The 25,340-nt window shown below is 37.8% G+C and overlaps 1 protein-coding gene across 1 annotated transcript; it reads right to left on the minus strand.

Moving 5' to 3' along the window:
• Window positions 1–358: 358 nt before the first annotated feature.
• TBK1 (TANK-binding kinase 1) lies at window positions 359–24,863 on the minus strand. The gene is made up of 20 exons (XM_010285055.1): window positions 24,752–24,863; window positions 20,822–20,962; window positions 19,898–20,027; window positions 19,123–19,304; window positions 18,155–18,315; window positions 16,105–16,215; window positions 14,163–14,342; window positions 12,473–12,669; window positions 11,175–11,233; window positions 9,916–10,007; window positions 9,569–9,670; window positions 6,851–6,929; window positions 5,828–5,949; window positions 5,623–5,699; window positions 5,239–5,278; window positions 2,907–3,008; window positions 2,720–2,816; window positions 1,614–1,720; window positions 1,194–1,265; window positions 359–410 (listed from the first exon to the last, which is right to left on the minus strand). The coding sequence occupies exons 1-20, from the start codon at window positions 24,836–24,838 to the stop codon at window positions 359–361; spliced, it is 2,190 nt and encodes a 729-aa protein (XP_010283357.1). The 5' UTR covers window positions 24,839–24,863.
• Window positions 24,864–25,340: the final 477 nt, after the last annotated feature.

The raw sequence follows: 25,340 nt of genomic DNA on the forward strand, positions 1-25,340 counted from the left end.
ACACCCTTCAAAGACTTTTCATAATGTTTAGAGTTCTGCAAGTCCTCTTGCAATAAAGACTAAATTGCATTCTGAAAAAAAGGGCAGTATTAAAAGCAAACAAAACCAATTTCATCAACAACAGTATGCTCCAAGGGGCTAAATTCCCTGCCAGGAGTAATTTTATACTAACAGTGACCAAAAAAAGATATATATTTCTTTTATATTTACATATTATACATATTTACATTTTTTTTAATACTACAGTTGTAGAGGGAAGAAAAACCTGGATACAGATTTATTATCTGCCTTTAAATGTCCCAGCAGTATTTTTTTCCCTTTAAAAAAATTTACAAGTCTTCCTCAGGTACTTTGAAAGCTAGATACAGTCCACATTTCGCAGGCCACCATCCATAGTCAAAGCACCAAATCTAAAATGAAAAAACAGTATATTCTTAGGTGACTGACTAGATTATAGAATCAATCCTTAATTCATTATAACTTATGAATTTTTCCTTTCCCTTGTCACATGCCAGCACACGCATTTGTATCTAACTTTTGCATGTGAAAAGAAAATAGAAGAGAGTATACTATGTGCCAAGTAGGGGACTGAGGGTGGGAAACAAAACAAAACCAATTCAGCTTGAAGCTAAATTCAGCTCTACTGGCTATTAACCCTGAAGCTTTCAGACGATCATTTTTTAAATATATTTTATCATCATCATAGGAAAAAACCCAAAGTCAGTTTGTATGTGATAATGACAATACCCTCTCAGGATTTTATGAAGTATGTTGGCCTCTTTCTCCTAACTTTATTTAAACAATCTGAAAACTGCAAAATCATTCATTCAGATTGGTATCATTCCGCAGTTGTTAAAAATTATGTCTAAAAGTGAGGGGTTAAAAGACACCATTGGATTGCTGCAATTGTGTTTAAATTCAGAATGACTCTGTATGTGCAACAGCTGTTTTTATTAGCTAAACATAAGTAATGTGAAACAAAAATGCCACAATGCTCTGTCAGAATGATTTTACAGTAACGTTTCAAGGTTTTGAATACTTTTTTTTTTTCCTCATTACACCTCAAATCAACCATTCAAAATCTATTTACCTCTATTTAAAGAGGTTATAGAATTGTCCCTTAGTTTAAGTTCTGGATCTACAAAATGCACCCGTTTCTAGTATCAGTGCAAAAAGGGAAAACAATTGCTTGCCTTTCCAAGATGTGATTGTTCTCAGCCAGCTCTTTAACAACGCCTTCCATTTCCTCCTTTAGTTTCTTCATACTGTAGTAACAAGAAGTGAAAGAAAGGTTACAATTTTGACAGGGACAGTTATCTGCTATGATCACTCACCACCACACAGCTTTCAGCAACTTGTCATTACATACAAAATAAGGGACAGATAACAGGTTGGTTATTTGTGACACTTATAAAAGTGATGGATGATATATTAGTGTTGTCCCCTACTTGCTTCCACATCTGTACCACCACTTTAGCAATATAAAGTTTTTTCTGCAATATAAAATTCTTGATCTTAATACAGCAATCACAGAGTCGATGGTAAATTTTTTTTCCAATTCGCCTGTATAACAGGTACAGAATATTACATCAATCCAAGTACGAAGTTCTCACCCAAGAGTCATTTCCACTAATGTGTTTGAGCTTGGATAGACTGTATTCATTGTATGTTTCATCCCACTGGAAGCTGCAAACATTTTCTGTGGCAGAGCATCTTGTAACTGTAATAGATAAAAAGGAAATGTAAGTTACAATATAAGTTGTCATATGTATCTTGATGTCCACCTTAAAATCCTTCTTTAAATTCTCCATTGCTATGATGCCTCATAAAATCATTCCAGTAGTAAGGTGGCTGATATTCCCCAAGTTGAGATCGTCATGGAAAGTTTTGTATTGCCATGACCTATAGCTCCCTGATTTGTTCCATCTTCTTAACTATCTTATACTTTCATAATAAACTCTCAAAAGGAAGAGTTATCAATTTGTTATGTTTGTAGATATTCTAAAGCAACAGGATCCTAATCAATAACTGACTTTGGTAGTACCACTAAAATACAAACAAATTAACAAGTAAAATGCTGCTCTCCACCACTCCTTAACTGCTTTTAAACCTATTAGGTGCTTTTCTTTAATTTATATTTCCTTTATAAAGAATAATGATGTTACTGCATGAAAGTGCTCTCATTCTTTCAATTTTGAGGTAATTCTGACAAGTTTGCATCCAAATTTTAACAAAACATTTTCTTTCATGCCACCAGCAGCATTAGTTTAGCAGGTATCCTCTAATCTTCAATATAGGAGTAGTGTTTTTATGCTTCGTAAGAGTATTAAGACAATCCTCTAGCTGCACAGACACCGTTATGATAACAGTTACACAGAACACTTCTCAATGAACCGACATCCATATGCACAGCTTTTTTGGGGGAATGCTAATGCTACCAACCCCCTCACCCCCCAAAATAAACCCCAACAACTCCAAACCAAAAAAAGCCCCACCAAACTCCCAAATCAAGTCAGGGTTCAAAAAATCACACCACTCTCTATGCCACTGTTGACATCAGCAATGAAGCTACTATGGACCAAATACTACATCCATGCAGCCCTATATTTTAATACAACTGTATTAATGTAAGAGTCACTATAAACAACTCTATTGACATTAAACAATGTGGAATAGTTTTATCTATGCAAACACTTTATATAATTTTGAAGCATTCTACCTCATTTATATAATCCTGGTATTTGGATACCTCTTCTTCAATATCAAAACACTGGTTGGTGAGAGCGAGTAACTGCTTCCTTGTGTGAAGCATTTTCCTAAAAGAAAAAAAGTTTTCTTTTAAAGAGCTTCCTTTATAAAAGCAGTGCAGTGAACATTACCAAATATTAAAGAAATCAATAGCTTGCCTTGTCCAGTCCTCAGCCTTGTCCAAAAATGTATCATACTTGCTGACACATTCATCTTTGAATAGAGCTATGGCTTTTGTGGCATGCAAATACAGCTTCTGCCTGCAACACAGAAACAACCGCAACGGTGTTATACTGCTTTTAAAACCCCATTCTCTAACTTGCTTTCTGAAACTTGGAGAAGACGTGTGTGGACTTAAAATCCCTTCAGCCACGTTTATTCATGCTGTTGTAATGTATAAGAATTCAACAGACTGCATGAACTGACAGTTTATGTTTCAAAAATATTCCCTTGCAGGGAGAAAAAAAAAATATTTGAAGCATTTAGTAGCAATTATGTGTATATGGAAAAAAGGTCAAATGTCTTCTCCGAGTCAGTATTTATCCAAGTAGCTATATTTAAGCAAAAGGGATTCTAAATGGAAAGGACAGAAATCCTTTTTCTTTCTTATTTGCCTTCTGCAAACACTTGGAACTTCCAGCATATATGAATAATCCTTTGTGCTGAGTGACAGATAATTAGTAATATCTAAATTATATAAAAAATATATAAATTAGTAATATATAAAAGTAATATACATGCAAGAAAAACCCAGGATCTTTGTGTCAGCTTAAATTTATGACAAAAGAAAAAAGCAAGGACAGGAAAGAAAAACAAAACCCAATTCTGGTTAGTGTTGCAGACAGTAATCCCAGTGTAACTGCCTTACCATGCTATGCATTGCAGCAGTAAGCGAAACTAAGGGATACTGGGACACTGCAGTTTGGGATTTGATTACATCTTACATGACAACTATTGAATTACAATGCTTGACAAGCGTTTCAGTGAACCAATATCCAATCTAAATGTCCCCTGGCGCAACTTGAGGCCATTTCCTCTTGTCCTATCACTAGTTACTTGGGAGGAGACCAACACCCACCTCACCACAACCCCATTTCAGGTAGTTGTAGAGAACAATAAGGTCTCCCCTCAGCCTCCTTTTCCCCAGGCTAAACAACCCCAGTTCCCTCAGCTGCTCCTCTTAAGACTTGTGCTCTAGACTCTTCACCAGCTTCGTTGCTCTTCTCTGGACACGCTCCAGCAGCTCAAGCTCCTTCCTGTAGCGAGGGGCCCAAAACTGACCACAGTATTTGAGATGCGGCCTCACCAGGGCCGAGTACAGGGGCACGATCACTTCCCTACTCCTGCTGGCCACACTATTTCTGATACAGGCCAGAATGCTGTTGGCCGCCTTGGCCACCTGGGCACACTGCTGGATCACATTCAGCCAGCTGTCAGCCAGCACCCCAGGTCCTTTTCCGCCGGGCAGCTCTCCAGCCACTCTTCCCCAAGCTGGTAGCGTTGCATGGGCTTGTTGTGACCCAAGTGCAGGACCTGGCACTTGGCCTTGTTGAACCTCGTACAGTTGGCCTTAGCCCATCAATCCAGCCTGTCCACATCCCTCTGCAGAGCCCTCTTACCCTCCAGCAGATCAACACTCCCACCCAACTTGGTGTTGTCTGCAAACTTACTGACGGTGTACTCAATCCCCTCGTTCAGATCATCGATGAAGATATGAAACAGAACTGGCCCCAGTACTGCGCCCTGGGGAACATCACTTGTGACTGGCCACCAACTGTATTTAACTCCATTCACCAAAACTCTCTGGGTCTGGCCATCCAGCCGTTTCTTTTACCTTAGGGCACCTTAAATAGTATTAGGCATCTGTGTATGGTATAAGGAACTGAATTGATCCTGAGACAAGTACAGCAGCATGAGCAGAGCAGCGGTTTACAGTTGCTCGAGAGTTAGTCAGTAGAGTCAGTGGAGCCTAATGGAAGTCTAGACAACCAGGTTACATACAGACTCTTAATGTGGCTACCTCTCATAAGCGACAATTTTAAACAGGCATGGAGAACTGCGTTAAAATTTATTTTGCTTGCTATAGTTTCTGGAAGATGTTAGAATGTTATTCAGCTAGCCCATATTTTATTCACTTGTAGAAAATTATCTCCATCTTAATTACAAAGTCACTTTACTGTTACTGATGGCTTTTTCCTCCCTAAGAAAACAGGAAAAAAATGTACTTCCTATAAGACATTTATGCCCAGATAACAAGTATTTCACAGCTACATCTAGAAGGTCTATCAGTGAAGAAACTCCACTGCCAGAAAGCACCTCATTATAATATGCTGGCACCCCTATGTATTTAAGATATATAAAGGAAATTTTTTACAAAGCAATTCTAAAGAGGTTAAAATTTACAATAAAAACAGAAGAGGTTATTGTCAAGAGCATCTGAAGGACCTGAAAGCAATCATGGTATCTCCCAAAGGTAACTTCAAAACTTACTTGTCAAACTTGTGAATTTGTTCTTCATTATAAGGAAGCCCTAGGATCAGAGCAGATGACAGACATTACCAGTTTAATTCTGTTAGTTGTATTTATGTAAAACTCCACTAAGTTTACCCATCTCCTATATGGTTTCCTTCTATCCTGATAGGTAAAAGTGGTCATTTACTTTTTTTTTTTCCCTCTCCAGTCTTGCAATTCAAATTTATGAGATTAATAGTGGTGTTTCATTCATACGGGCTATAAGATGGTACCTCGCTAAGAAAGACCTACAGACTGTTAGTCACTGTTGCTGACTAACTCTCAGGAGTTAAGAGAGTCCTCTGAAGGACTGGCCTGTCCTTTACATTACAGTTTATGTTAAAAGTGAATCAAGTTACTTACTTCGTTCTGCTTTGTCTTTTTTGAACTGATAATAAATATCTGTGATGGAACATAGCAGCGCCTGCAGCCTTTCTGGACTAGAGTGACAAAAGGAAGAAAATGAGATCTTTTATTTGTAAAACTTAAGTACCTATTAATCAGTTTTATGAACTACAACTCAATGTAGAATTCAATATATATTAAAACAATTAACACAGTTACTCACTTTCTGTCTTTTGGATGCATGCCTTCCTGATTTGCCCATGTGTCAGCCAGTAAACCACCAGGAGAAAGTTTGGTTTTGATATCTTGAAGACTAGTTTCTATTGTGCCCTGAGAGCTGGAGAGCTACATAAGAGCAAGAAAGTTCAATCTTACCACTGGGTAAAGTGAAAAATTACTTGAGGCTGAAAACAGACTAAGCACGTCAATACTATGGGCTCATTTGTTTCACTGACCTTCATTAAAGAAATATGCCAAATTATCTGCCTTGGCTTTGCTAAAAACAGATAAAGCATAGTACTATTAAAGAAAGAATCATCTTTGATGCTGGCATTTCTGTTAGTTAATATTTATTTTCTTTCAACAGTAAGTTTCTACCTTTCATATATTCCCTATTTACTTCTACACTTGTTCTTTTAGTTTATTAAGAATTTGTAGAATGACTATCCACATAATTCATACCTTTCTTTCTCCGCAGTTCATACAACCTTCAAAATAAAAATGCCCTAATCACCTTTTGCTTTGAGAATGAAGAACTTTATACTTGCTCCCAGGGTGCCGGTGTGTAAAGTTAATTTCAATTTTTCCTTATTTGTCTGGAAATATAATGCAAATTTCAAAGGAGATCACTCTGAAGTGTGTTTGTGTATGTATCATTTTAGAAAGCCAAAGTAGTTTAAAATTCTTTAAGAAAAGGGAAAAAAGTGTGAAGTAAAATATATTTTGTGGTTATAATTTTTTACTGTGTGGTGTTTAGTTGCTGGCTGGGGTTAAAATTTTAGAAAATGAGAATGCATTTTCAGGAACTTGTTATTATTTTCACTACACTGGGCTAATAAAAGTATTTATTCTGTTTTCAGAAAGATATCCACATCTCAGTATGGGCATTTTAATAACCTTTGGCAATCTAGAGATTACTTCAAAAATTCAGAGTTGTTATTCACAGAAAAGCCTGCGTTATCATCTATTTGGCTTTTTCTTTAGAAACCCCATTTTGAGAATGACACAGGCTTTGTAAGATACTTACACGCAACAGTTTTGTGTGTATCTCTGAAATTTCATCCACTTCTGATGCCTCCAGGTTGATCTGCATCAAATTCTCATATCTGACCACAAAAAAAAGCACAGTTAAAAAAGAAAAAAAACCAAGCAGTGAATACACTCAAAATATTCCTTGAATCCAGAGTGTAACAATAACTACCTTTTCTTTTATATGAAATACAGTATCTGTCAAGCAGCAACCATGAAACACTGACAACCTTAAGTGGCCATTAATAATGGAAACAACTTCGTTATGAAAAATCCTTGAATTTTTTTCCTACTTTTGAAACTTCCATTCCTGAGTTCTTTATTCTATCCTCATTACTTGTACTCTACAGGCAGTGGAAAACAACTTCCTCTCACCAAATAATTTTTAAAAGGTTACCAAACTAAAGTTACTTAAAGTAGTCAATGACACACAAAAACCCAAAAACTCCAGTGCACCAAAATGCTCTGCTGTGGAAACTTACTGGAAAAGCTGAGTTACCAAAACCTTGGGTTGGTTGAGTTACCAAAACCTTAAAACCTGGGTTAATAGCACCATCTGTTCATATTGATACTTTCCATATGACCATAGCTCAGGTGCCAAATAAATGATTCAGGATGGTAATTTTCTTGTTGAGTCTCAGGCACATTTTATTTTTAAAAACACCATCAAAACCAACTCAGCTGCTTTCAAAAAAAATACATACTTTGCTCAAGCTCAATACTTTGTTTACCTTTTCAAATAAAAGCTTTGCATTGTCATGCTTTGAAGCATAGTCTTGAAGAGGGACGACAAACAAGAGGACATGTCCTTTGCTAACTCCATAAAAGTCTTCTGAAGTCAAATAAATTGAAAATCCTTCCCCTTCATAAGAGGCTGAAAGACCATGTGCAAACACATAGCAACTTTCTGTTCACGTGAAAACTACTCCAGTTCGCAACTGAACTTTTCCCCAATTGCTGCTCTTAGATACTGCTGAATGCACTGGAGTCACAAATCAGAACCTACAGCGGTTTCTTCTGAGGTCTAAGTGGCTTTCTTCCATGGGGACCTGGCAGAATGCAGGAAGAAGCCATCTGAACCAAATACAGAGTGAACAAGAACCAGTCCTGTCAACTAATGTAAACTGGCTTGAAAAGGAGTTTGGATTACAGCCCTGGTGATTTGTAACTAGGCTACACAGGTACACTGTTATCTTACTAGTTATCAACTTTGCTAGTTTCACTGCTGGTTTTGTGGGGTTTTTTTAAAGCAACTACCTTAAAGCCCAGGTGTGTCAGTCCGTACATGCTTGGCAAGCACACAGCAAATCTGACAAATCCTTAGGTATTCGTAACTACTACATACAAGCTAATCAATTCACACATGCATAGCAGCTCCAACATGGTTTACCAATGTCTCTACATGTGTGCACTGATCATCTTGTGGGCATCTGCATTTTCAGAGCAGCCTGGAAGCCAGTTTAGAGAATCCTATGACCAAGACAGCATTGGAGGAGACTGGCAGTAGGTTGAATAGGAAAATAACTACCCATAGGAGAATCCTGTGAAGAGCCAGGGTTTAAAGTTTGTATCAGACTGCATAAGAAAAACACACCTTAAAGATGGAGCTAATGCTGCTTTGTGGGAAGACTGAATAAACACTGCAAGGACACTGTAAAAGTGGAAAGAAATATGACTTTAGCCATCGAGTGGGACTTGGAGATGCAACAAAGATTGGGAGAGAGAAAAAAATGAAACCTGGAGGGAGAATTCAATGGTGCAATCCCATCTCCTACAGACAGCACTTGACTGAAAGGGGTAGGGCAGAAGAGTCTGACCACTGGAGAACAACTGCCTCCTTGAAACGGAAGACAAGAGAAATAAGTGTCTTCTGTGTCTTTGAAACTTGAAAGTCTCCTATGCTAAAATATAACAATTCTTTAGTTGCTTATTATTACAAATTGTGTGAGTTTTAAAGAAAGCGCTCTAAAAAACTTCCTACTATATAGATCTAACTGGGTCCATATGGGCAACAGTGAGATTCTGTGACACAGACCTCTGCCATTTGAATTAACCAGGATAGACAAAAATAACATAATAGTTAGACACTTTAAAAAACGACAGAAGTAGAATTTCCTGTGCAGTTTACTTTTGGCATCCCTACGTGCATGCACTGTGACCTAGTGATATCCTATTGCTTTGTTTTTTGGTGGTTTTGGGGTTGTTTTTGTTTTGTGGGGGTTTTTTTCGCAGCTGCTCTGTGTTATTTTTCAACATTAAAATTCCTTCTATGCATAAAATGCTACAATCTTAAAGCTGTGAAAGGGGCAGTATTAAAGTCATCCTTAATAAACACACACAAGCAAACTCAGTGACAAAAGCACTAAAGCACTAATGAAAGGAAAGTTACTCGATTCTTTGTCCAGGCTTTACTATAGCTTCTAAAGTCAACAACAGCAAATGAGCTGAGTCAGAGAAGAAAGGAGAAAAAGAACACATACAATTAGTACTCAATAGTAATTACTTGTTCCTACTAGGTTAAGCAGCAAAATTAACACTCTAATCTGAGTAAAGCATATTACTAAATCTCCTCAAGACACCACCATCAGCAAATCCATGCCAATTCAAATTTAATTTTTATATGCAAAACCCCTGTAAATAAACATAACTTAAAATACTGCTGTCATTAAAGATGATAATGAAAAATCAATGCATTCAGTGTAGTGCTTCTACTCACATCTTCTCAGCTTTCTCAATGTTTCTGCTGCAGAAATCCAGCCTGATGACAACCTCTGTCTTTTTATGAACCATTTCATTGTAATCATCCTTGATTATTTCACTAAAAAAATGAAGCATTAGTCTATAACAAAAGTATTCAACTGCCATCTTATTGTCAGAAAAAATGATTTTTGTTTCCTTAATGACAGAAGGAAGGAAAAAAATTCAGAAAGCCTATTCATATTCAAGCAGTAAAGAAAACCTCCCAGGGTACTGGGAGATCACAGAATTATGTATTGATAATCAAAGCATATCTCAATTAACAACAACAAAAAAAGGCACAACAAAATTTAATCAATTGCTTACATTAGCCATCGTATTCCTTTACGCATCAGCTCCTGGTAAAGTAGCAAAGAACTGGCAATTCTACAGGCATAACATACGATACCTGTTACTGCCTGGTGGAAAAAACAAACACCACTAGTAGTAATCTGTCATTCTTTTAACAATTGTTTCAAGTCAATTAATCACAACAAAGCAACAGAGATTAATAAAAGAAAGAGCAACATGAAGATGGTAGTTTAAAATGCATAATTTGCCCACTTTAGTCAGGAGATAACCAAACACTCGTTATGGAGGCAGAGCTAAACATGGTAGTGAGTTCTTCCAGTTATGCTGAAATATCTGTTAGGGATGAAAATAAGTCTCTTATAAACAAAAATGACACCACTTACTCTCAAGATTTACTTTAATTTCTGGGAAGTCATAAGTACATTTCTTCAGCAGTAGTTTAGGAATTACACACATACATTAAAAGAAACTTGTAAAAAATGACACATTTTTAAATTCTAAGGCTACGGACACTCTTCATTCACTTAATTCACTTACAAGTTCGCTGCATTATTTAGAATTGCGAACAAAGTTTCAGAAGTGATGATTTAAAATATTTTAAATAATTGATATCAACTGATGACTTTCTGTTTATTAATTTTAAAGACTTCTGGTATTCAGGACTACCACGCCTGAATATACAAGGCCCCTCAGTAGCCAGTATTTTATAGGCATAGTATAAATGGTAGTGACAAAGTCAAAGCATGGCAATGCATACATTCAGTAGTTTTAGAAAAATGACCAAAAGAATGAAGCAACCTCTACTTGTCTCCCACAGACTCTGAAAATTTGCAAGAGAGGCAACAGAAATTCCACTCTTCTGCAGAGTCCTAGAGACTCCTCTCTCTTGAGAGAACGGTTAATGTTATTTTTCTTATCTTAAGTCTTGCACCATCACAGGGGATGTTATGAATCTTCTAGCTACCTTCAGGACTCCAAAGTGGCAGGCTCCTTTCCCCCATCACTGAATTATGCAGTAACAAAGCACTTGGACTTCAGAAGGCTGTTTTTTGGGATTGTTCTTTTTTTAAAAAATATACAAACATATTTTGTAACAAAGTATGGCTTTAATATACTTTTGGAGCCCTTGCTAACAAATACATTTCTGTCAATCAGAATCCTCACTAGCATATTAAAAATAGTTTCATTAACATTATTAATCTGAAAATCAAGTAGCTTTCATTTCAGTATCATTATCTGAGACAGGTATCTAAATTAAAATCATAATTACTCACTTTAGCCATACTGGCATCCCCATCCAAATCATAACGCTGATGTACTTTAGGAAGTAAAACTGAAACATAAAGCAAACATCTGTATTTTCTTATTTTCCATAAGAGACTTCAAAAGTTCAGACTGTTTCCCCTCCCCACCCTGTACACCGGTTTTAGGTGTTTCTACATGGATTTTAATCTAATCTGTTCCTGCCAAGCCTTTTAGTAAGTGGTTCTCATGCACACCTTCAAAACCAGCCTTTGTCTTAAATGCTTTAAATAACATGGTATCTTCAGCAAACTGTCCTTCACTTCCTTTTCCAGACTCGATTTTGAACATGCTGCACAGATTTCACGCAGGTTTCCACTAGCAATCTCTCTCCACTGAGAAAGCCAACCATTTCTGTTCTTCAGAGCTACGTTTGCCCACATGGGAGACGTTCCCTCATATCTCTTGGCTGCTTAGTTTCACTGAGACTCTTAAGGGCAGGACTTCACATAACAGCTTTTTAAAACCTAGGGTAGCCTCTATCAGCTGAATCTCCTTTGTTCTCATAGTCATTGACTCCTTCAGAAAGGTGTGACACAATATAAAGGCCCTATTGATCCTTCCACAAACAGTTCACCTACCCACACTCTTCAGCACCTCTATGTGAGTGCCAGCTGGCCCAAGCAGTGTGGACACTAGGACATGCTGACAAAAGCAACACTGACCTCTCAACTGGAGGCATGTCCTCCAGTTCATCTCTTATAAAAATGGGCTCTTGCATAGGGCCCTCTATAAGCCTCTCAGTGATAAATGGAAATGCAAAAAAACTTTTTTTTTTTTCTGTTCTGGCATTACTTTATCTTCTAAGCAAAGGTAAGTTGTTAAGACTGCCTCTGTTAACTGAAAGGCTAACCACATTCATGATAAATAAATAAATAAATAAATAAAAGAAAACCTTCAATTTCCACTTGGTGAGTAATGGAACAAAAGAACCAGCTTTGAATTACATTCTATAATGTTCCATTCTACTTGCTAAAAGTGTCATGCTTCAAAAAATTTCAGAACTCCATATGCACCACTACATCTTAACACATAAAATGCTCAGGTTCACAGCACTAGGAACATTACAAGCAGCTATTGTTTCTCTAAAAATATGCTGGATACTCAGCATTTTTGAAAAAATCAGACTGCATACTTAGAACTTCAGGTATCAACACAGAAAATTTTCAAACACTATTTCTAAGACAGAGCAGACATAAAACAATAATTAAAAAAAACAAAACTATTTACAAAAGATAGCTACAGGAAAGGGGAAATTAGTGTCATATACCTTCTTCATAGATTAATCCAACAATATTCACAGCCTCCCTGCTTACTACAAAGATAGGATTCTCCTCAGTTGTTCTGGGAAAGTGCTGTGCCAATCTCCCAGGCTCTAGTATTAAACGCCGACCTTCATATATCAGCTCTTGATTCTGAGATGGTACTTTTGTCTGTTTGTAGACCAACTCATGAAATATAGCAGCTCTGTAATACAAACGATATATTCTGTAGTAGTTAGACTCACTACAATAGTTCAAGAACTCAGATTTTGTATTACCTAAATAAAAATGCCTTTTATTTCTGATTAATTAAGAACTGGGTTTACACATAAAGCGTTTGACTTAAAAGCAGAACAAAAAACAGCACACTGCCTAAGGCTCCAGGTTGCTCTCTTACAAAAATAAATGCTATTTCCTGCAAAATATCAAACTTCCCTTTCTACCTCTGATTTTCCACTAAAGCACGTCTGTGTAAACAAACTTGCTTTGGCCTGAAGTCTGAAGGTCAGTAAAAACAGGCGACACCAGATGATAGGAAGGAAGCACACTGCAGTTTTCTCAGGCATACCCATTTCTTCAAAGGAGATGGATGGTCTCTCCATGACAAAAGTCTGGTGTTTTACATGTCAAAAAGCACACACCTTAAATTCAGCCTACAAGCTAACAGACAGCCAGATTATCTAAAAGAGCAGTGGTAAGGAAGACCAAAGACACTTTGCTATTTTATTTCCAGCAATCAATGGATACAAGGCATAAGAATTTAACATTCCCCCCTCCCCCAAAGAAAAAAACAACAAACAAATAAAAGCTCCCACAAAGAAAAAAAACCTAACAGGAAGGATCAATTTGCCTCCTGTGCAGCACTAGCACACTGTCACTTCTTAATACTACAGCTAGTATATAAATAATCGTAAGTGTAAATAATAATAAAATAATTAAAAAAAACAAAGTACAAATAGCAGTTTGAGCTACAGGCAAGGTTTCTCTGCAAAAATAGTATCTGGACTCTCTCAAAATACAAATGACAGAACAGAAAAGGAAAATTGGAAAAGGCCAGAACTGTATTTACACATTTGATGAAATAATTGTATCTGTTCGCATATTACAGAACAACACATGCTCTGTATTATCTGTAATAAGGCAGAGAAAAGGCGCTTATTTTTGTATCAAACTGTAAACCAGACTTCACAGCTTTTATTGTCAGCACTTTATGACCATAAAGTGAAGTCCATATAACTCAGGATCCTAAATTGTACCAATTACAACTGCAGAATCCCTCTGGGAGTTTTGTCAGACACAGATGATGTGCACATTTTGTATTCATGAGGACAAGATAAGAAAAGTGAGAGTTGAACAGTCTCTTGAAAACTACTTTGTAAATAAGTAACATACACAAATGAGGGATGAGTTGGTATCCATTACGAACATAGACACATTGTAACATGTCAAGGATTAAGTCTGTGTTCTGTCACTGATTACGTCCAAGTTTAAGATCTGTTGATTTGACCTTCAATGATTTTATTTTTAGTCAACATGCTTCTGTGTACTGTGGCTACACAGGAGAATTACAAGCTTTCACTTCCTCAGATAAACTGCCAAGGAAAGGCTACTGCATTTGTAATACTGATGATCTGAGGTCACAGTACTGTCTGCCTGAACAAGACCAAAGTAATGAAAACAGAGAGAGAGAACACTTACGTATTATAACTGTGAATATAAACTTTGTGCAAGGTCATCTGCTGTAGTGAAAAGATGTGGATTATTATTCGGTGCAGTATGTCACTTGTCTCCGCAAAGAATTGGTCAAATCCCCAGCATTTTTCCTGGTCTGCTTCAAGAATATTTGCAAGGACAGGCGTGAGCAGCACTTGCAGACCCCTAGAGGACACCAGGAAGAGATAAGACAACTTAGATCTACTTGAATCTTTTCACCTTGTAACCAATTGCAATACTTCATTTGACTTGTCTCATGAATGCAAATCTATTATCCCTTGAAGAATACTCCAGTGGTTTTTTTTTTCCTCTATTGAACAACAAAATGCTCAATGGTTATGTCCATTGTTTTTCATTAATACACGTACTTTATCTCTTTCCTTTTTAGGCTCAACTATCAAATATTTTTTCCTTGGTATTTGACAAATTTCAAAGGCACTGGAAAAATGGCATACAATTTAAAAAGCCTTCGTTGTAGAGCTAAGGTCACCTTCTACCACTGCTGGGCAGTGGTCTTTTACCCAGCTCACCCCACATACTTCCCACAGTTTATCGCTTTGAAGAAAGCTACTGCCATTAATGGTGTGCTGGCTGAGCTGCTTGTTTGAGCACACTATGTTGCTTTCAATCAAAATCAGCTGAGTTAGCAAAGACTCATTATTTAAATTGTCAACACTAACAAAATTCATCCTGATTGAGATGGGGCTAAATAAGTACTCCATGCATGCAGCTCAACTGCTGCAGACAAAAATGTGCAACTCTTGCCTTACAGCTATTTCTATTCTTGGAAAAGGACCAGCTTAAATTTCTTGTATTTCTACTTTGAGAATTTGAATTGCAAGGAACTTTATGGATCCTACTCCTACATTATCACAAACAACTTCTTCAAAGTTTTAGCATTACGTACACGCCAAACCTGAATTCAGCGGTAAAACTGGTACCATTTTGAAGCAAGCTCCAGTGGCTTACAAGCACACTGATGACCTCATTAGAGGTTGGTGGATACTGTGCTCAAACTCACTTTAGTACTAAACTTGTAACAGTAAATAGTCTAAATGCTACTTGAAAATATTACTGTAAACAGATGTTTAATGAAAAAATTTGCTTCTTTTATTATTTTATGTGGAATAAACAAAGGAAACAACTGAGCAGTATCGTGAAAAAAAATCTATAAATTGCAAGTTCTGCACATTATAAACTAATGAATTGATATAAACCAGACTTCCACTCTACACCTCTTATGGATCTACGTATTTGTCTTTCAGAAAAGTTGTTTCTAGAGTCACAGAACAATTTCTTTCTCACTTTACCGTGCAAGAAGTACTGAAGAAGTCTTAGGAAGATAAATAGGTACATGGGTTATGGAAGGTATTTTCAAGATCTTATTGAGATTAGATCTTCGATGGCTCTTCCTACGGAGTATTATGACATATGAAGCAAAAATACGATGATCAAAATTTTAAAAGATACTATGAGAATATGTCAAATGTGCAGATGTGAATCGTCTTCTGGCAAAAATGCAAGTCACTGAACTGTCTTTTCTTATAATTTCCTTCCTACTGCCTAATCCTTGTTATATCTGAAGTCACATTCTTGCAAGAAAGGGGGGCCATCAATTCAAAGTTTATTAAATTTTCATACTCCTTCCCGAGGGTGGAGAAAATACAGTAATAATCTTTCTTCTACTCATACCACTTCAGATTCTCAGGTGCTCATTTGTAAATTAGCAGTCATAAAACTATTTGGACAGGTGGGAAGAAAAAAACCACATGAAAACCTAATAGTAGCCTGTACCGATCTACTGAAGAGTTAAAAAAAAAACAACAGCAACAGTCAGATCTCTGTTCCAAAGACCCAATTCTGAGAGAATAACTGGAAAAGCCCAATCAGGTAGCACTGAAACACTTTTTGAGAAGTTCAAACTTACTTTGAAAGACTACAAGAAACAGGCATCTCCCAGCTCCACTCAATTGGTCCATTTTCTGCTTTCTGTATTCCAGAAATAGCACCAGAAGGCTTTCCAGTGATTATTTTATACCTGCGATACATTATAAAAATAATACAGACATCAACTACTATCTCTTGTACATACATAGGTCTAGTAACTCATCCTGAAAGGGGGATCAACAATATAACCCTAAACAACAGGTTGGCCTAAATTTCTAGGTCAGGTAATAATTAGGAAGCTTCACTTACAAGCTGACAGAGAGTGGTGCTAAAATAGTAAACAGTGAAAAGGAAACATTTTGGTCTGTGTTGGAGAAGCAACTGTGTCTACCTCAGGTTTGTGAAAAATTTAGGAAAGATTTCAGGCATCACTGAAGGAAGCTGAAGTTTTTTCCCAAGTGTTAATTAGTCAATCAAAGTCAGATTTCCAAGGCAGTTCAATTTAGGCATTTACATGACTAACTTCTAGCATGTTCCACAGCAAGACATGACATTTAGCCACCACAAAGTCACTTGGTGATAAAGAAGGAACAGGAGGTGGGCTTTGAGAAGTTACTTTAACTTGGAAACATCTAGCAATCTGGATACAATTTGGCATTGTCTAACTTTGTACTGAACAGGCTAGTATTTCTCAAATTTCTCATGAAATGAACCAGGAACAATAGGCTTTTTGCAACAGAAAATTTCAGTTGTGCTTTCTCTTTTTGGAGGATGAGGTACATAAAAAACATATGTTGCCTGCTTATCTCTCAAGCCGATACAACAAGAATGCCTGTGGGATAATCACAGGATGTGCAGTTCCTTAAACTAAGAAAATGGGAGTCAGCTTTGCAAGGAGTACCAGAACAGAGACATTATTAGCCTATCAGAGTTCCCAAGTACCACCTTGCTTTATTTTTTTAAATGCAACACACACAACAACAACAAAATAGAGCTAGACTGAGATGAAACAGGAATCAATTCCAATCAGCAAATCATAGCCTCAACTTAATTCAGGAAACCTGTTATCTTCAGCCTCAGTCCACAACTATGCTACTCAAAAAATGTCAGTCTCATGGGCAGTGCATGCATTTCAAGATTGCCTAGGAAGACAACCATTTAAAGGACACTAAAAAATTGCAACACTGAAACCCCATTTCGGAATACCATAATTTTGCCTGAGTATCTAAGTTATATACACCACACTGCAACAGACTTGCCTATTCCATGGTGAAGGAAGGATGTTTGGAAAAAACATGAGTGTTTTGGGGGTGCCTGATGTTAATTCAGGTCTTAAGGTGCCACACAGTAAAATCCTTGTTGAAGTAGAATGTTTGTGCTGTTTGTGGCTGGGATAAACTTAATTTCTTCACAGTAGCTCATATGGTGCTGTGTTTTGGATTTGTGACCAAAACAGTGTTGATAACACAGGGATGTTTTAGCCATCGCTGAGCAGTGCTTACACAGCATCAGGGCATTTTTTTACTTCGCACACTGCCCCACCAGCAAGTAGGCTGGGGGCAGCCAAGAAGTTGGAAGGAGACGCAGTCAGGACAGCTGACCCCAAGGGATATTCCATACCGTATAAGATCATGCTCAGCAATATAAGCTGCGGGGGGGAAATCTGCCATGGTGGCAGTTTGTCAGGGACTGACTGGGCATCGGTTGGCTGGTGGTAAGCAACTGGGGGGTTTTTTTGCATCACTTGTTTTTCTTGGTTTTGTTTTCCCTTGGGTTTAGGGGTGGGGTTTTTTTGTTGGTTTGGGTTTTTTTTTTTACTTATTAAACTGACTTTATCTCAATCCACAAGTTTTCGCACTTCTACCCTTCCAATTCTCTTCTCCATCGCACTGCGTGGGAGTGAGTGAACAGCTGTGTGATGCTTAGCTGCCTACTGGGGTTAAACCACAACAAAATTAAAGAAGGTTTTTCCTTAAATATTTTCACTATTTTAGTATTTACTAAATGATGGTAGGATTTCTTGATAAAAAGCATTTCATGGACTGACTTAAATTTACGAACAGATAAAATTCTCCTTTTAAATTACCTACATCACTTCCTTGTTTCTACGAGGTCCTTCAAAAGGCCGGAAAGGCAAACTCCCTGTTGCAGCATGGTAAAAGGTCACCCCTATGCTCCACAGATCAACTGTGGCTCCGTACTTTTTCTGATGCTCTTTCCTCAAAACTGCTCGCTCGTACATATCAGGATGCTAAAAGAGGAAAAAAAACGGAAAAAAGGAAGTTAGAATTACTTTATGAAAAATATAAAGAACAAAAACCCAATCTATCATTTCACAGCAAGATAATTTGCATTCTAAACTTTTAGCTCTTTAATCAAAAAGCAAAGTTAGCTTGTATCATAGAATTTGCTTAAGTTATTCTGACAGAATATCACAAAAGTGTTCCTAGGTATGATAGCCACTTTTATTAAGGGTTTGCAAAAAGTATTTTAAAATTTAGGTAAAGATTGACTACCAGAATAACACACAAAGAAGAGAAGAAAGCCAGTATTCCTCCAGATGACTTTGAAACAACAGAAACCAAATCGGAAAAAGATCCATAGCAGAGGAGAATCTCAGTTATGATACTACATGTGGGAAAACATGCCCAAGATGTTTGTACTGATGCTTCTCTGCCTGCCTCTCGTTGGTTAACTAAGATGTCACGTGAATCTTAACTACACCTAACATCATCCAAGTAGCTCAAATACAAACTGAAAAATATGTACAGAGATAAAGGCAAAGACATTCATAACTAAAATACTGTTGTTCTTCCTTTCACACAAGGCAACAGTGGAAGTTGGACCTGGAAATTATTTAAAGGCTACGATACTGAGATCAGCAGAAGAACTAGCATGACCCAAGGTGAAAAAGGTGGAAAGTTATAAAAACAATTATAATACAAAGGTTTAAATCCTAATTCCCAACAGTCTGACCTTCACCCTATTCAACTCTCATCAAAAAGGGTCCTGGGCTTCAAACATTTCTTTAACAGAAAGTAAAACCATAAGGGCTTACTAAATACTCCTCTGTGCCATAGAGAGAAACAAATTGTTCATCATCTTCAAGTTCTCTTGCAGCACCAAAGTCTGTAAGTTTGTAAACAGACTGACCGTCTTCACCTATAACACGCATTATATTGCCTGGTTTGATGTCACGGTGCACTATCCCATTCTCCCGGAGATGATTCATCCCAGCCACTTAAACAAAAAAAGTACAGAATTCATGTGTGAATTGACACAGTTGACACAGACTGCACAAGCACTGAATTGTAACTGAGGCGAGAAAGACATATGTGTTTACTTTCTCATTGGAAAATGGGAACAAGAAGGGACACTCAATTAAAAAAAAGACCAGGACCAGAGAATATTCTAAGCATTTTTTGCCTTTTTTCCTTCCAAACAGCTAAATTATGGTATTTCTTGCTCTCAGCAACATCTTTCCCATAAACTAATGGAGGAAAATTTTGTAACAGGCAGACACAGATAAACCTCATTATTTTTCTAATTTACTATTCTGAGATTAATTATCATTAGGAATCAAGTACAACATGTGACAAATAATCTTGAAATAAACAAAAAAGAATTATAGCAACGCTTTAAACAGAAATGGCTTCTTAATGCAGCTATCTATACCAATATAGACATAAATAAAAGATGTGACTCCGTATGACCACATTAATTTATTCATTTAGTTGACAGTCATTCAAATTCCTCGTCTCTTGCTGTTTCAAGATGAACAAGTATGAGTTTGTTCAGTCAACAAATTAGACTAAAGAGCAAAGTTTACATACCCACATCTCTCAAAACAATTAAGAACTCAGACTCTGGCAAACCAAAGGCATTAGATGGCTCCTCTAAAACTGTATACAAACTCCCACATGGACAAAATTCCATAACTAGTACTTTGTGTCTAGTCGTTGTCTGGAAAAAAATTTAAAAAGATAAGTTTGTGACTATTGTGAAAACAATGTCAAACATTAAATATAACCACAGGATCTTACTTAAAAAAAAAAAAAGAAAAATAAAATCTGTATCTGGATCATAAAACCCATTCTGGTGATCTTCTTCAAAAGCAGCAGAGGTGAATTTTTATATTGTTTCACGTATTCTAACTCAGAGAAGGGAAAAAAAAAATCAAGGAAGTCTCAAGTCCTATGCACTTAAAGGGCTGACAGCAGTATTGATAGGTGGACAAATGAGAAACTACAGCACAGAAGAGCAGAGAGCATCAGCTGTCCTTCCCTCCTCTTTACTAATCTCAGCATTTGGGTCATTTCAACTCATCAGTCTCAGTTTCAGCACAACATACAGTTCTACATGTCCTATGTCATTTAGTTGGTTGCAAAGCAAAAGCATAAAATTGTCAGGATTATTGAAACACCTCCAGCTATCAGTATGTATTAAATATTCATGCATGTAGATATCTTAAAAATCCTAATTCAAGATAAAGCTTTGGACAGTGGCTTCTTGAGATGGCTTTGAAGGGTCATAACCCATGCCTAAGCAGTAAAAGCAAGCATATTCTTTCAACAACAACAACAACAAAGAAAGAAAAACAAAAAATGGTGTTAGTTGGGTCAGAGTACTTGTATCATCATATATGTTATCATTCCTTAAAAATGTAACTATATCCTCTGTAGTTAAGTGTAAAGCAAAAAGACGGTTACTGTGGTTACTACCATGCATCTTAGATCACAACTGCAACAATTCATTACCTCTTCTTCAATGGCAAACAATTTGACAATATTCTTATGATTTAGTTTCTTCAATACTTCAAACTCTCGCATCTGAACATCCACAGGACGAAGGAAACTTATACTGTTAAATACTTTGACAGCATATAAATCCCCAGTTTTCTGTTTAAAACAAACAAACAAATTACTAATCCAACAGAAGCATAAGATTGTAAATGTACACATACCCATTATCTAAGCATTTTGAGATCTGTTGTGCGTATGAGCATACCCTGATTAGAAATAGTTCAAAATAGTATTTTGTGTTAAGGTGGAAATTAAGATTCTACTAAAAAAAGTTATGTATATATTGGTTTAGTTTAATATAGACTAGAAGCAAACAGACTATCAGAATTGAAATTCAACATTTACAAATGACCCATCAAATTAGCTGAAAAATAAACTTTTCAGCAAGAGGTAAGCCACTTGCACAAATCAATGAGAGACATGCACATACTACAGTTGAGAATCTTGGCTTGCTTAAGAGACTTTTGAAGCTGAACGTTGCTTTCTTTTTCTTTATTGTTCTGTTTATACTGATAAAGCAGTATTTTGTTTTTCCAAAGGCAGCAGTGTCAAGCACTATACACCACCCACGCAAAATCCTGAAGCAATGCAAACCCACAGAATAAGTGACAGGAGAACAGTCATGAGCTTAATCTCAGACTTAAGTTCTCAAGTGGGACTAAGCCCCAACATGCTCAGGCACTCACCAGCACCAGCAGAGAGTGCAACTCCTGTCCGTCTTAGGGCAATGTACCTCCCTGCACCCACTCTAGGAATAAGCTTACATCAGCAGTCTTGCGTGTAACAGATTCTTCCTAAGGACAAAGCCTTCCTGGCCTTAGGCTAGGTGTGTTGTGCATCACTGGTGCCCAGGTAGAAGTTTTCTCCTGCTGACAATAAGCTGCAAGGTCGCGTGCTCAGACTAGTGAGGGTGGTGAGGGGTGCAACCATGATACCATACGGTTTACAGGGGAAGCATTCTGTGTTGAAATTCACCCACCGAGAAACGCACATTAACTGATAAATTATTGCTTAGTGTTGCTTCGCAGTTAAATGTGGAACACAGAAAACACTGTAGCTCCTAGCTAGCCAGGCTAGGAGCATGGGGAGTTCATTCAATGTTAAACCCTACAACCTGGCCCAAAGGGACCAGGCGTGGAGATTGTAATGGAAGTACCTTTAAATTGTTGTAACCCATTATTCAAGTTGCATGTTATAGGAATGACTATAGCAGTAACCACCCGAACCAATGGAGGACAAGCCTTACAAGAAGCAGTGCCAGTGCAGCAGTAACCCAATCTAGGCTGGCTTCGTAACTCCACACAACACACCACCTCTCCTGTCCTAAGTGACCACCATATAACAGATGGAGCCTAAAGTCATGGACTAAATCATACAACAGTCTGGCTTGGAAAGGACCTTTAAAGGTCATTGTGGTGGGCTGACCTTCACTGGACGTCAGGTGCCACCAAGCCACCCTATCACTCCCCTCCTCAGCAGGACAGGGGGCAGAAATTAGGATTAAAAAAAAAAAACCCACAACCCCAAACATGTGTGTCAAGATAAAGGCAGTTCAATAAGCAGAAAGCAAAGGCTGTGCATGGAAGCAAAAGAAAACAGAAGATTTACTCTCTAATTCCCATCAGCAGGTGATGTTCGGCCACTTCCCAGCAAGGAGGGCTTCAGTACATGTAGCAGTGTTTCCGGAAGACAAATACCGGAAAATGAATGCCCCCTACTCCTCCTGCTTTCTCATAGCTTTTATTGCTGAGCTGACATCATATGGTATGGAATATCCCTTTGGACAGTTTGGGTCAGCTGTCCTGGCTGTGTCCCCTTGCCCACCCCCAGCCTACTGGTGGAGGGAAATGCTGGAGAGACAACCTTGATGTTGTGCGAGCACTGCCCAGCAGTAACCAAAACACTGGTGTGTTATCAACACCCCCCTAGCTACTGGTACAAAGCACACAGCACTATGAGGGCCGCTATGAGGAAAATTAAATCCACCTCAGCCAGACCCAATACAGTCATCTAGTCCAACACGCTCCGCAATGAGCAGGGACATCTTCAACTAAATCAGGTTGCTCAGAGCCCTGTCCAACCTGACCTGGAATGTTTCCAGGCATGGGGCATCCACCACCTCTCTGGCCAGTGTTTCACCACCCTCATTGTGAAAAAGTTATTCCTTTATACTTAGTCTAGATCTACTCTCTTCTAGTTTAAAACCATTAGCCCTTGTCCTATTGCTACAGTCTGTCTCCATTTTTCTTCCAAGCCCCCTTTAAGTACTGAAAGGCTGCAACAAGGTGTCCCCAGAGCCTTCTCTTCTCCAGGCTGAACAACCCCAACTGTCTCAGCCTGTCCTCACAGGAGAGGTGTTTCATCCCTCTGACCATTTTTGTGCCCTTCTCTGGATCCTCTCCAACAGGTCCATGTCTTTCCTGTGCTGAGGGCTCCCGAGCTGGATGCAGGACTCCAGGTGGGGTCTCACCAGAGCAGAGGGACAGAATCACCTCCCTCAAATGAACTCAGTGGTCATTTTGTGGACATTTATGGACATTTTACATGGGTGGTCCATAGACTAGGGGAATGACATCTGTGTATTATATCAAAGGATGGGAACAGGGGTGGTGGTTAATGAGGATGTATCAGATAGTGTGGTACCTGAGCACGACGTAAACTGTATGGAATAAAGGATGGAAAATGTGCTGGGTTTGGCTGGGATAGAGCTAATTTTCTTCATAGTACCTAGTACAGGGCTATGTTTTGGATTTGTGCTGAAAACAGTGTTGATAACACAGAGATGTTCTCATTATTGCTGAGCGGCGCTTACATAGAGTCAAGGCCTTTTCTGCTCCTCACACCACCCCACCAGTGAGCAGGCTGGGGGTGCACAAGAAGTTGGGAGGGTACAGAGCTGGGACAGCTGACTCCAACTGACCAAGTGGATATTCCATACCACAGATTGTTGTGCTCAGCATATAAAGCTGGGGGAAGAAGGAGGAAGGCGGGACACATTTGGAGTGATGGCATTTGTCTTCCCAAGTAACTATTATAAGTGATGGAGCCTTGCTTTCCTGGAGATGGCTGAACATCTGCCTGCCCATGGGGAGTGGTGAATGAATTATTTATTTTACTCTGCTTGCATGTGCAGCTTTTGCTTTACTTATTAAACCGTCTGTATTTCAACCCACGAGTTTTCTCACTTCTACTCTTCCAATGCTCTCCCCCATCCTGCCATGGGGAGAGCGAGACAGTGGCTGCGTAGTGCTTAATTGCTGGCTAGGCTTAAACCACAACTGTGTATCATTTACATGGCAGAACTGCTCAAAGATGTACTGTTTTGTACTGATTACTCAAGGCATGTCACCAAGAAGATGGTGTCATAGACATGGATGAAGCATCGCCTTACAGACAAAGACTAACAGCAACTTCATCCAATATGATAATATGTTAAGAATATTTCACTTACAGTACAAAATCATAAAAATCACCAAAAACAGGTTTTAAAAGAACAGAGAAAAAGTATGAAAAGAGAGTTTAACAAAGAAAAAAATAACGTATCATGTAATAAGAACTTCTAAGACTCTTATTCCTATTTAAATTCTTAAGCAAGGAGTATTTTTTCCATAAAATTGAAGAATGGAGGAATGAAGAATTAATAACGGTTAATATTTTACAAGGACAAATAATACAATATCAAAAACAAATCCTCAGAAATAACTGTATAGAACTCTAATCCTAGATGGATGGATATTAAAAATTAAAAACTTAGTATGAATAGTTACAAAGATATATTTGCTTTAGGCCTAAATCTTAAATGTTTTTTGTTGATTTCATGACACTATTTACATATGAAAAAATTTCAATTTTACATGTTACTCAGATGAGTAATTCCTCACAAACCTTATGTCGTCCCCGGAAAACATTTGCAGTAGCTCCCTGTCCTAGAATGTCAGACAACAGCCAGAGGTAATTCGAAGTGCTCTGCATCTTTGTTATTTGATTAGATAGTTTTCTTTTTCACCTTAAAAACAAAAGGTTAAATACACTGAATTGTAATTTACTAAAATACACAAAAGGGATTTATTCTAATTAGAAGGAAAAAAACCCCACCCCAACCACGACTCCAAAGACATGAAGAAATAATTAAGAACAGCCACCTATAGGAATAAGAGGTGAAACAAAGAAACAAAAACTAGCTCAACAATCGAAACAAATGCCATAGACACAACAAACACCTCTCTGCATTTGAGGCCTTTACTCCCCAAACTTTGTTTGAAAAATCAACTGGAAAAGTGAAAGCTTTATAATCCCTTTTCTGTTGTACACAGGTGTTTAAATGACTAATAAAAAACTATAGGAAAGAGTCAAAAGCATGTGCACAAGGTCTTTTCAAAATAAGCAAGACCTGTAACTGAATTCCATTATTTGGTATATATGCCAAAGAACAGACATTAGAGATGACGGCAGGTATGTCTGATCTTTTAGATCA

This window comes from Phaethon lepturus, unplaced genomic scaffold (genome assembly GCF_000687285.1).
Source record: "Phaethon lepturus isolate BGI_N335 unplaced genomic scaffold, ASM68728v1 scaffold1080, whole genome shotgun sequence".
In the NCBI taxonomy this organism is placed as follows: domain Eukaryota; kingdom Metazoa; phylum Chordata; class Aves; order Phaethontiformes; family Phaethontidae; genus Phaethon; species Phaethon lepturus.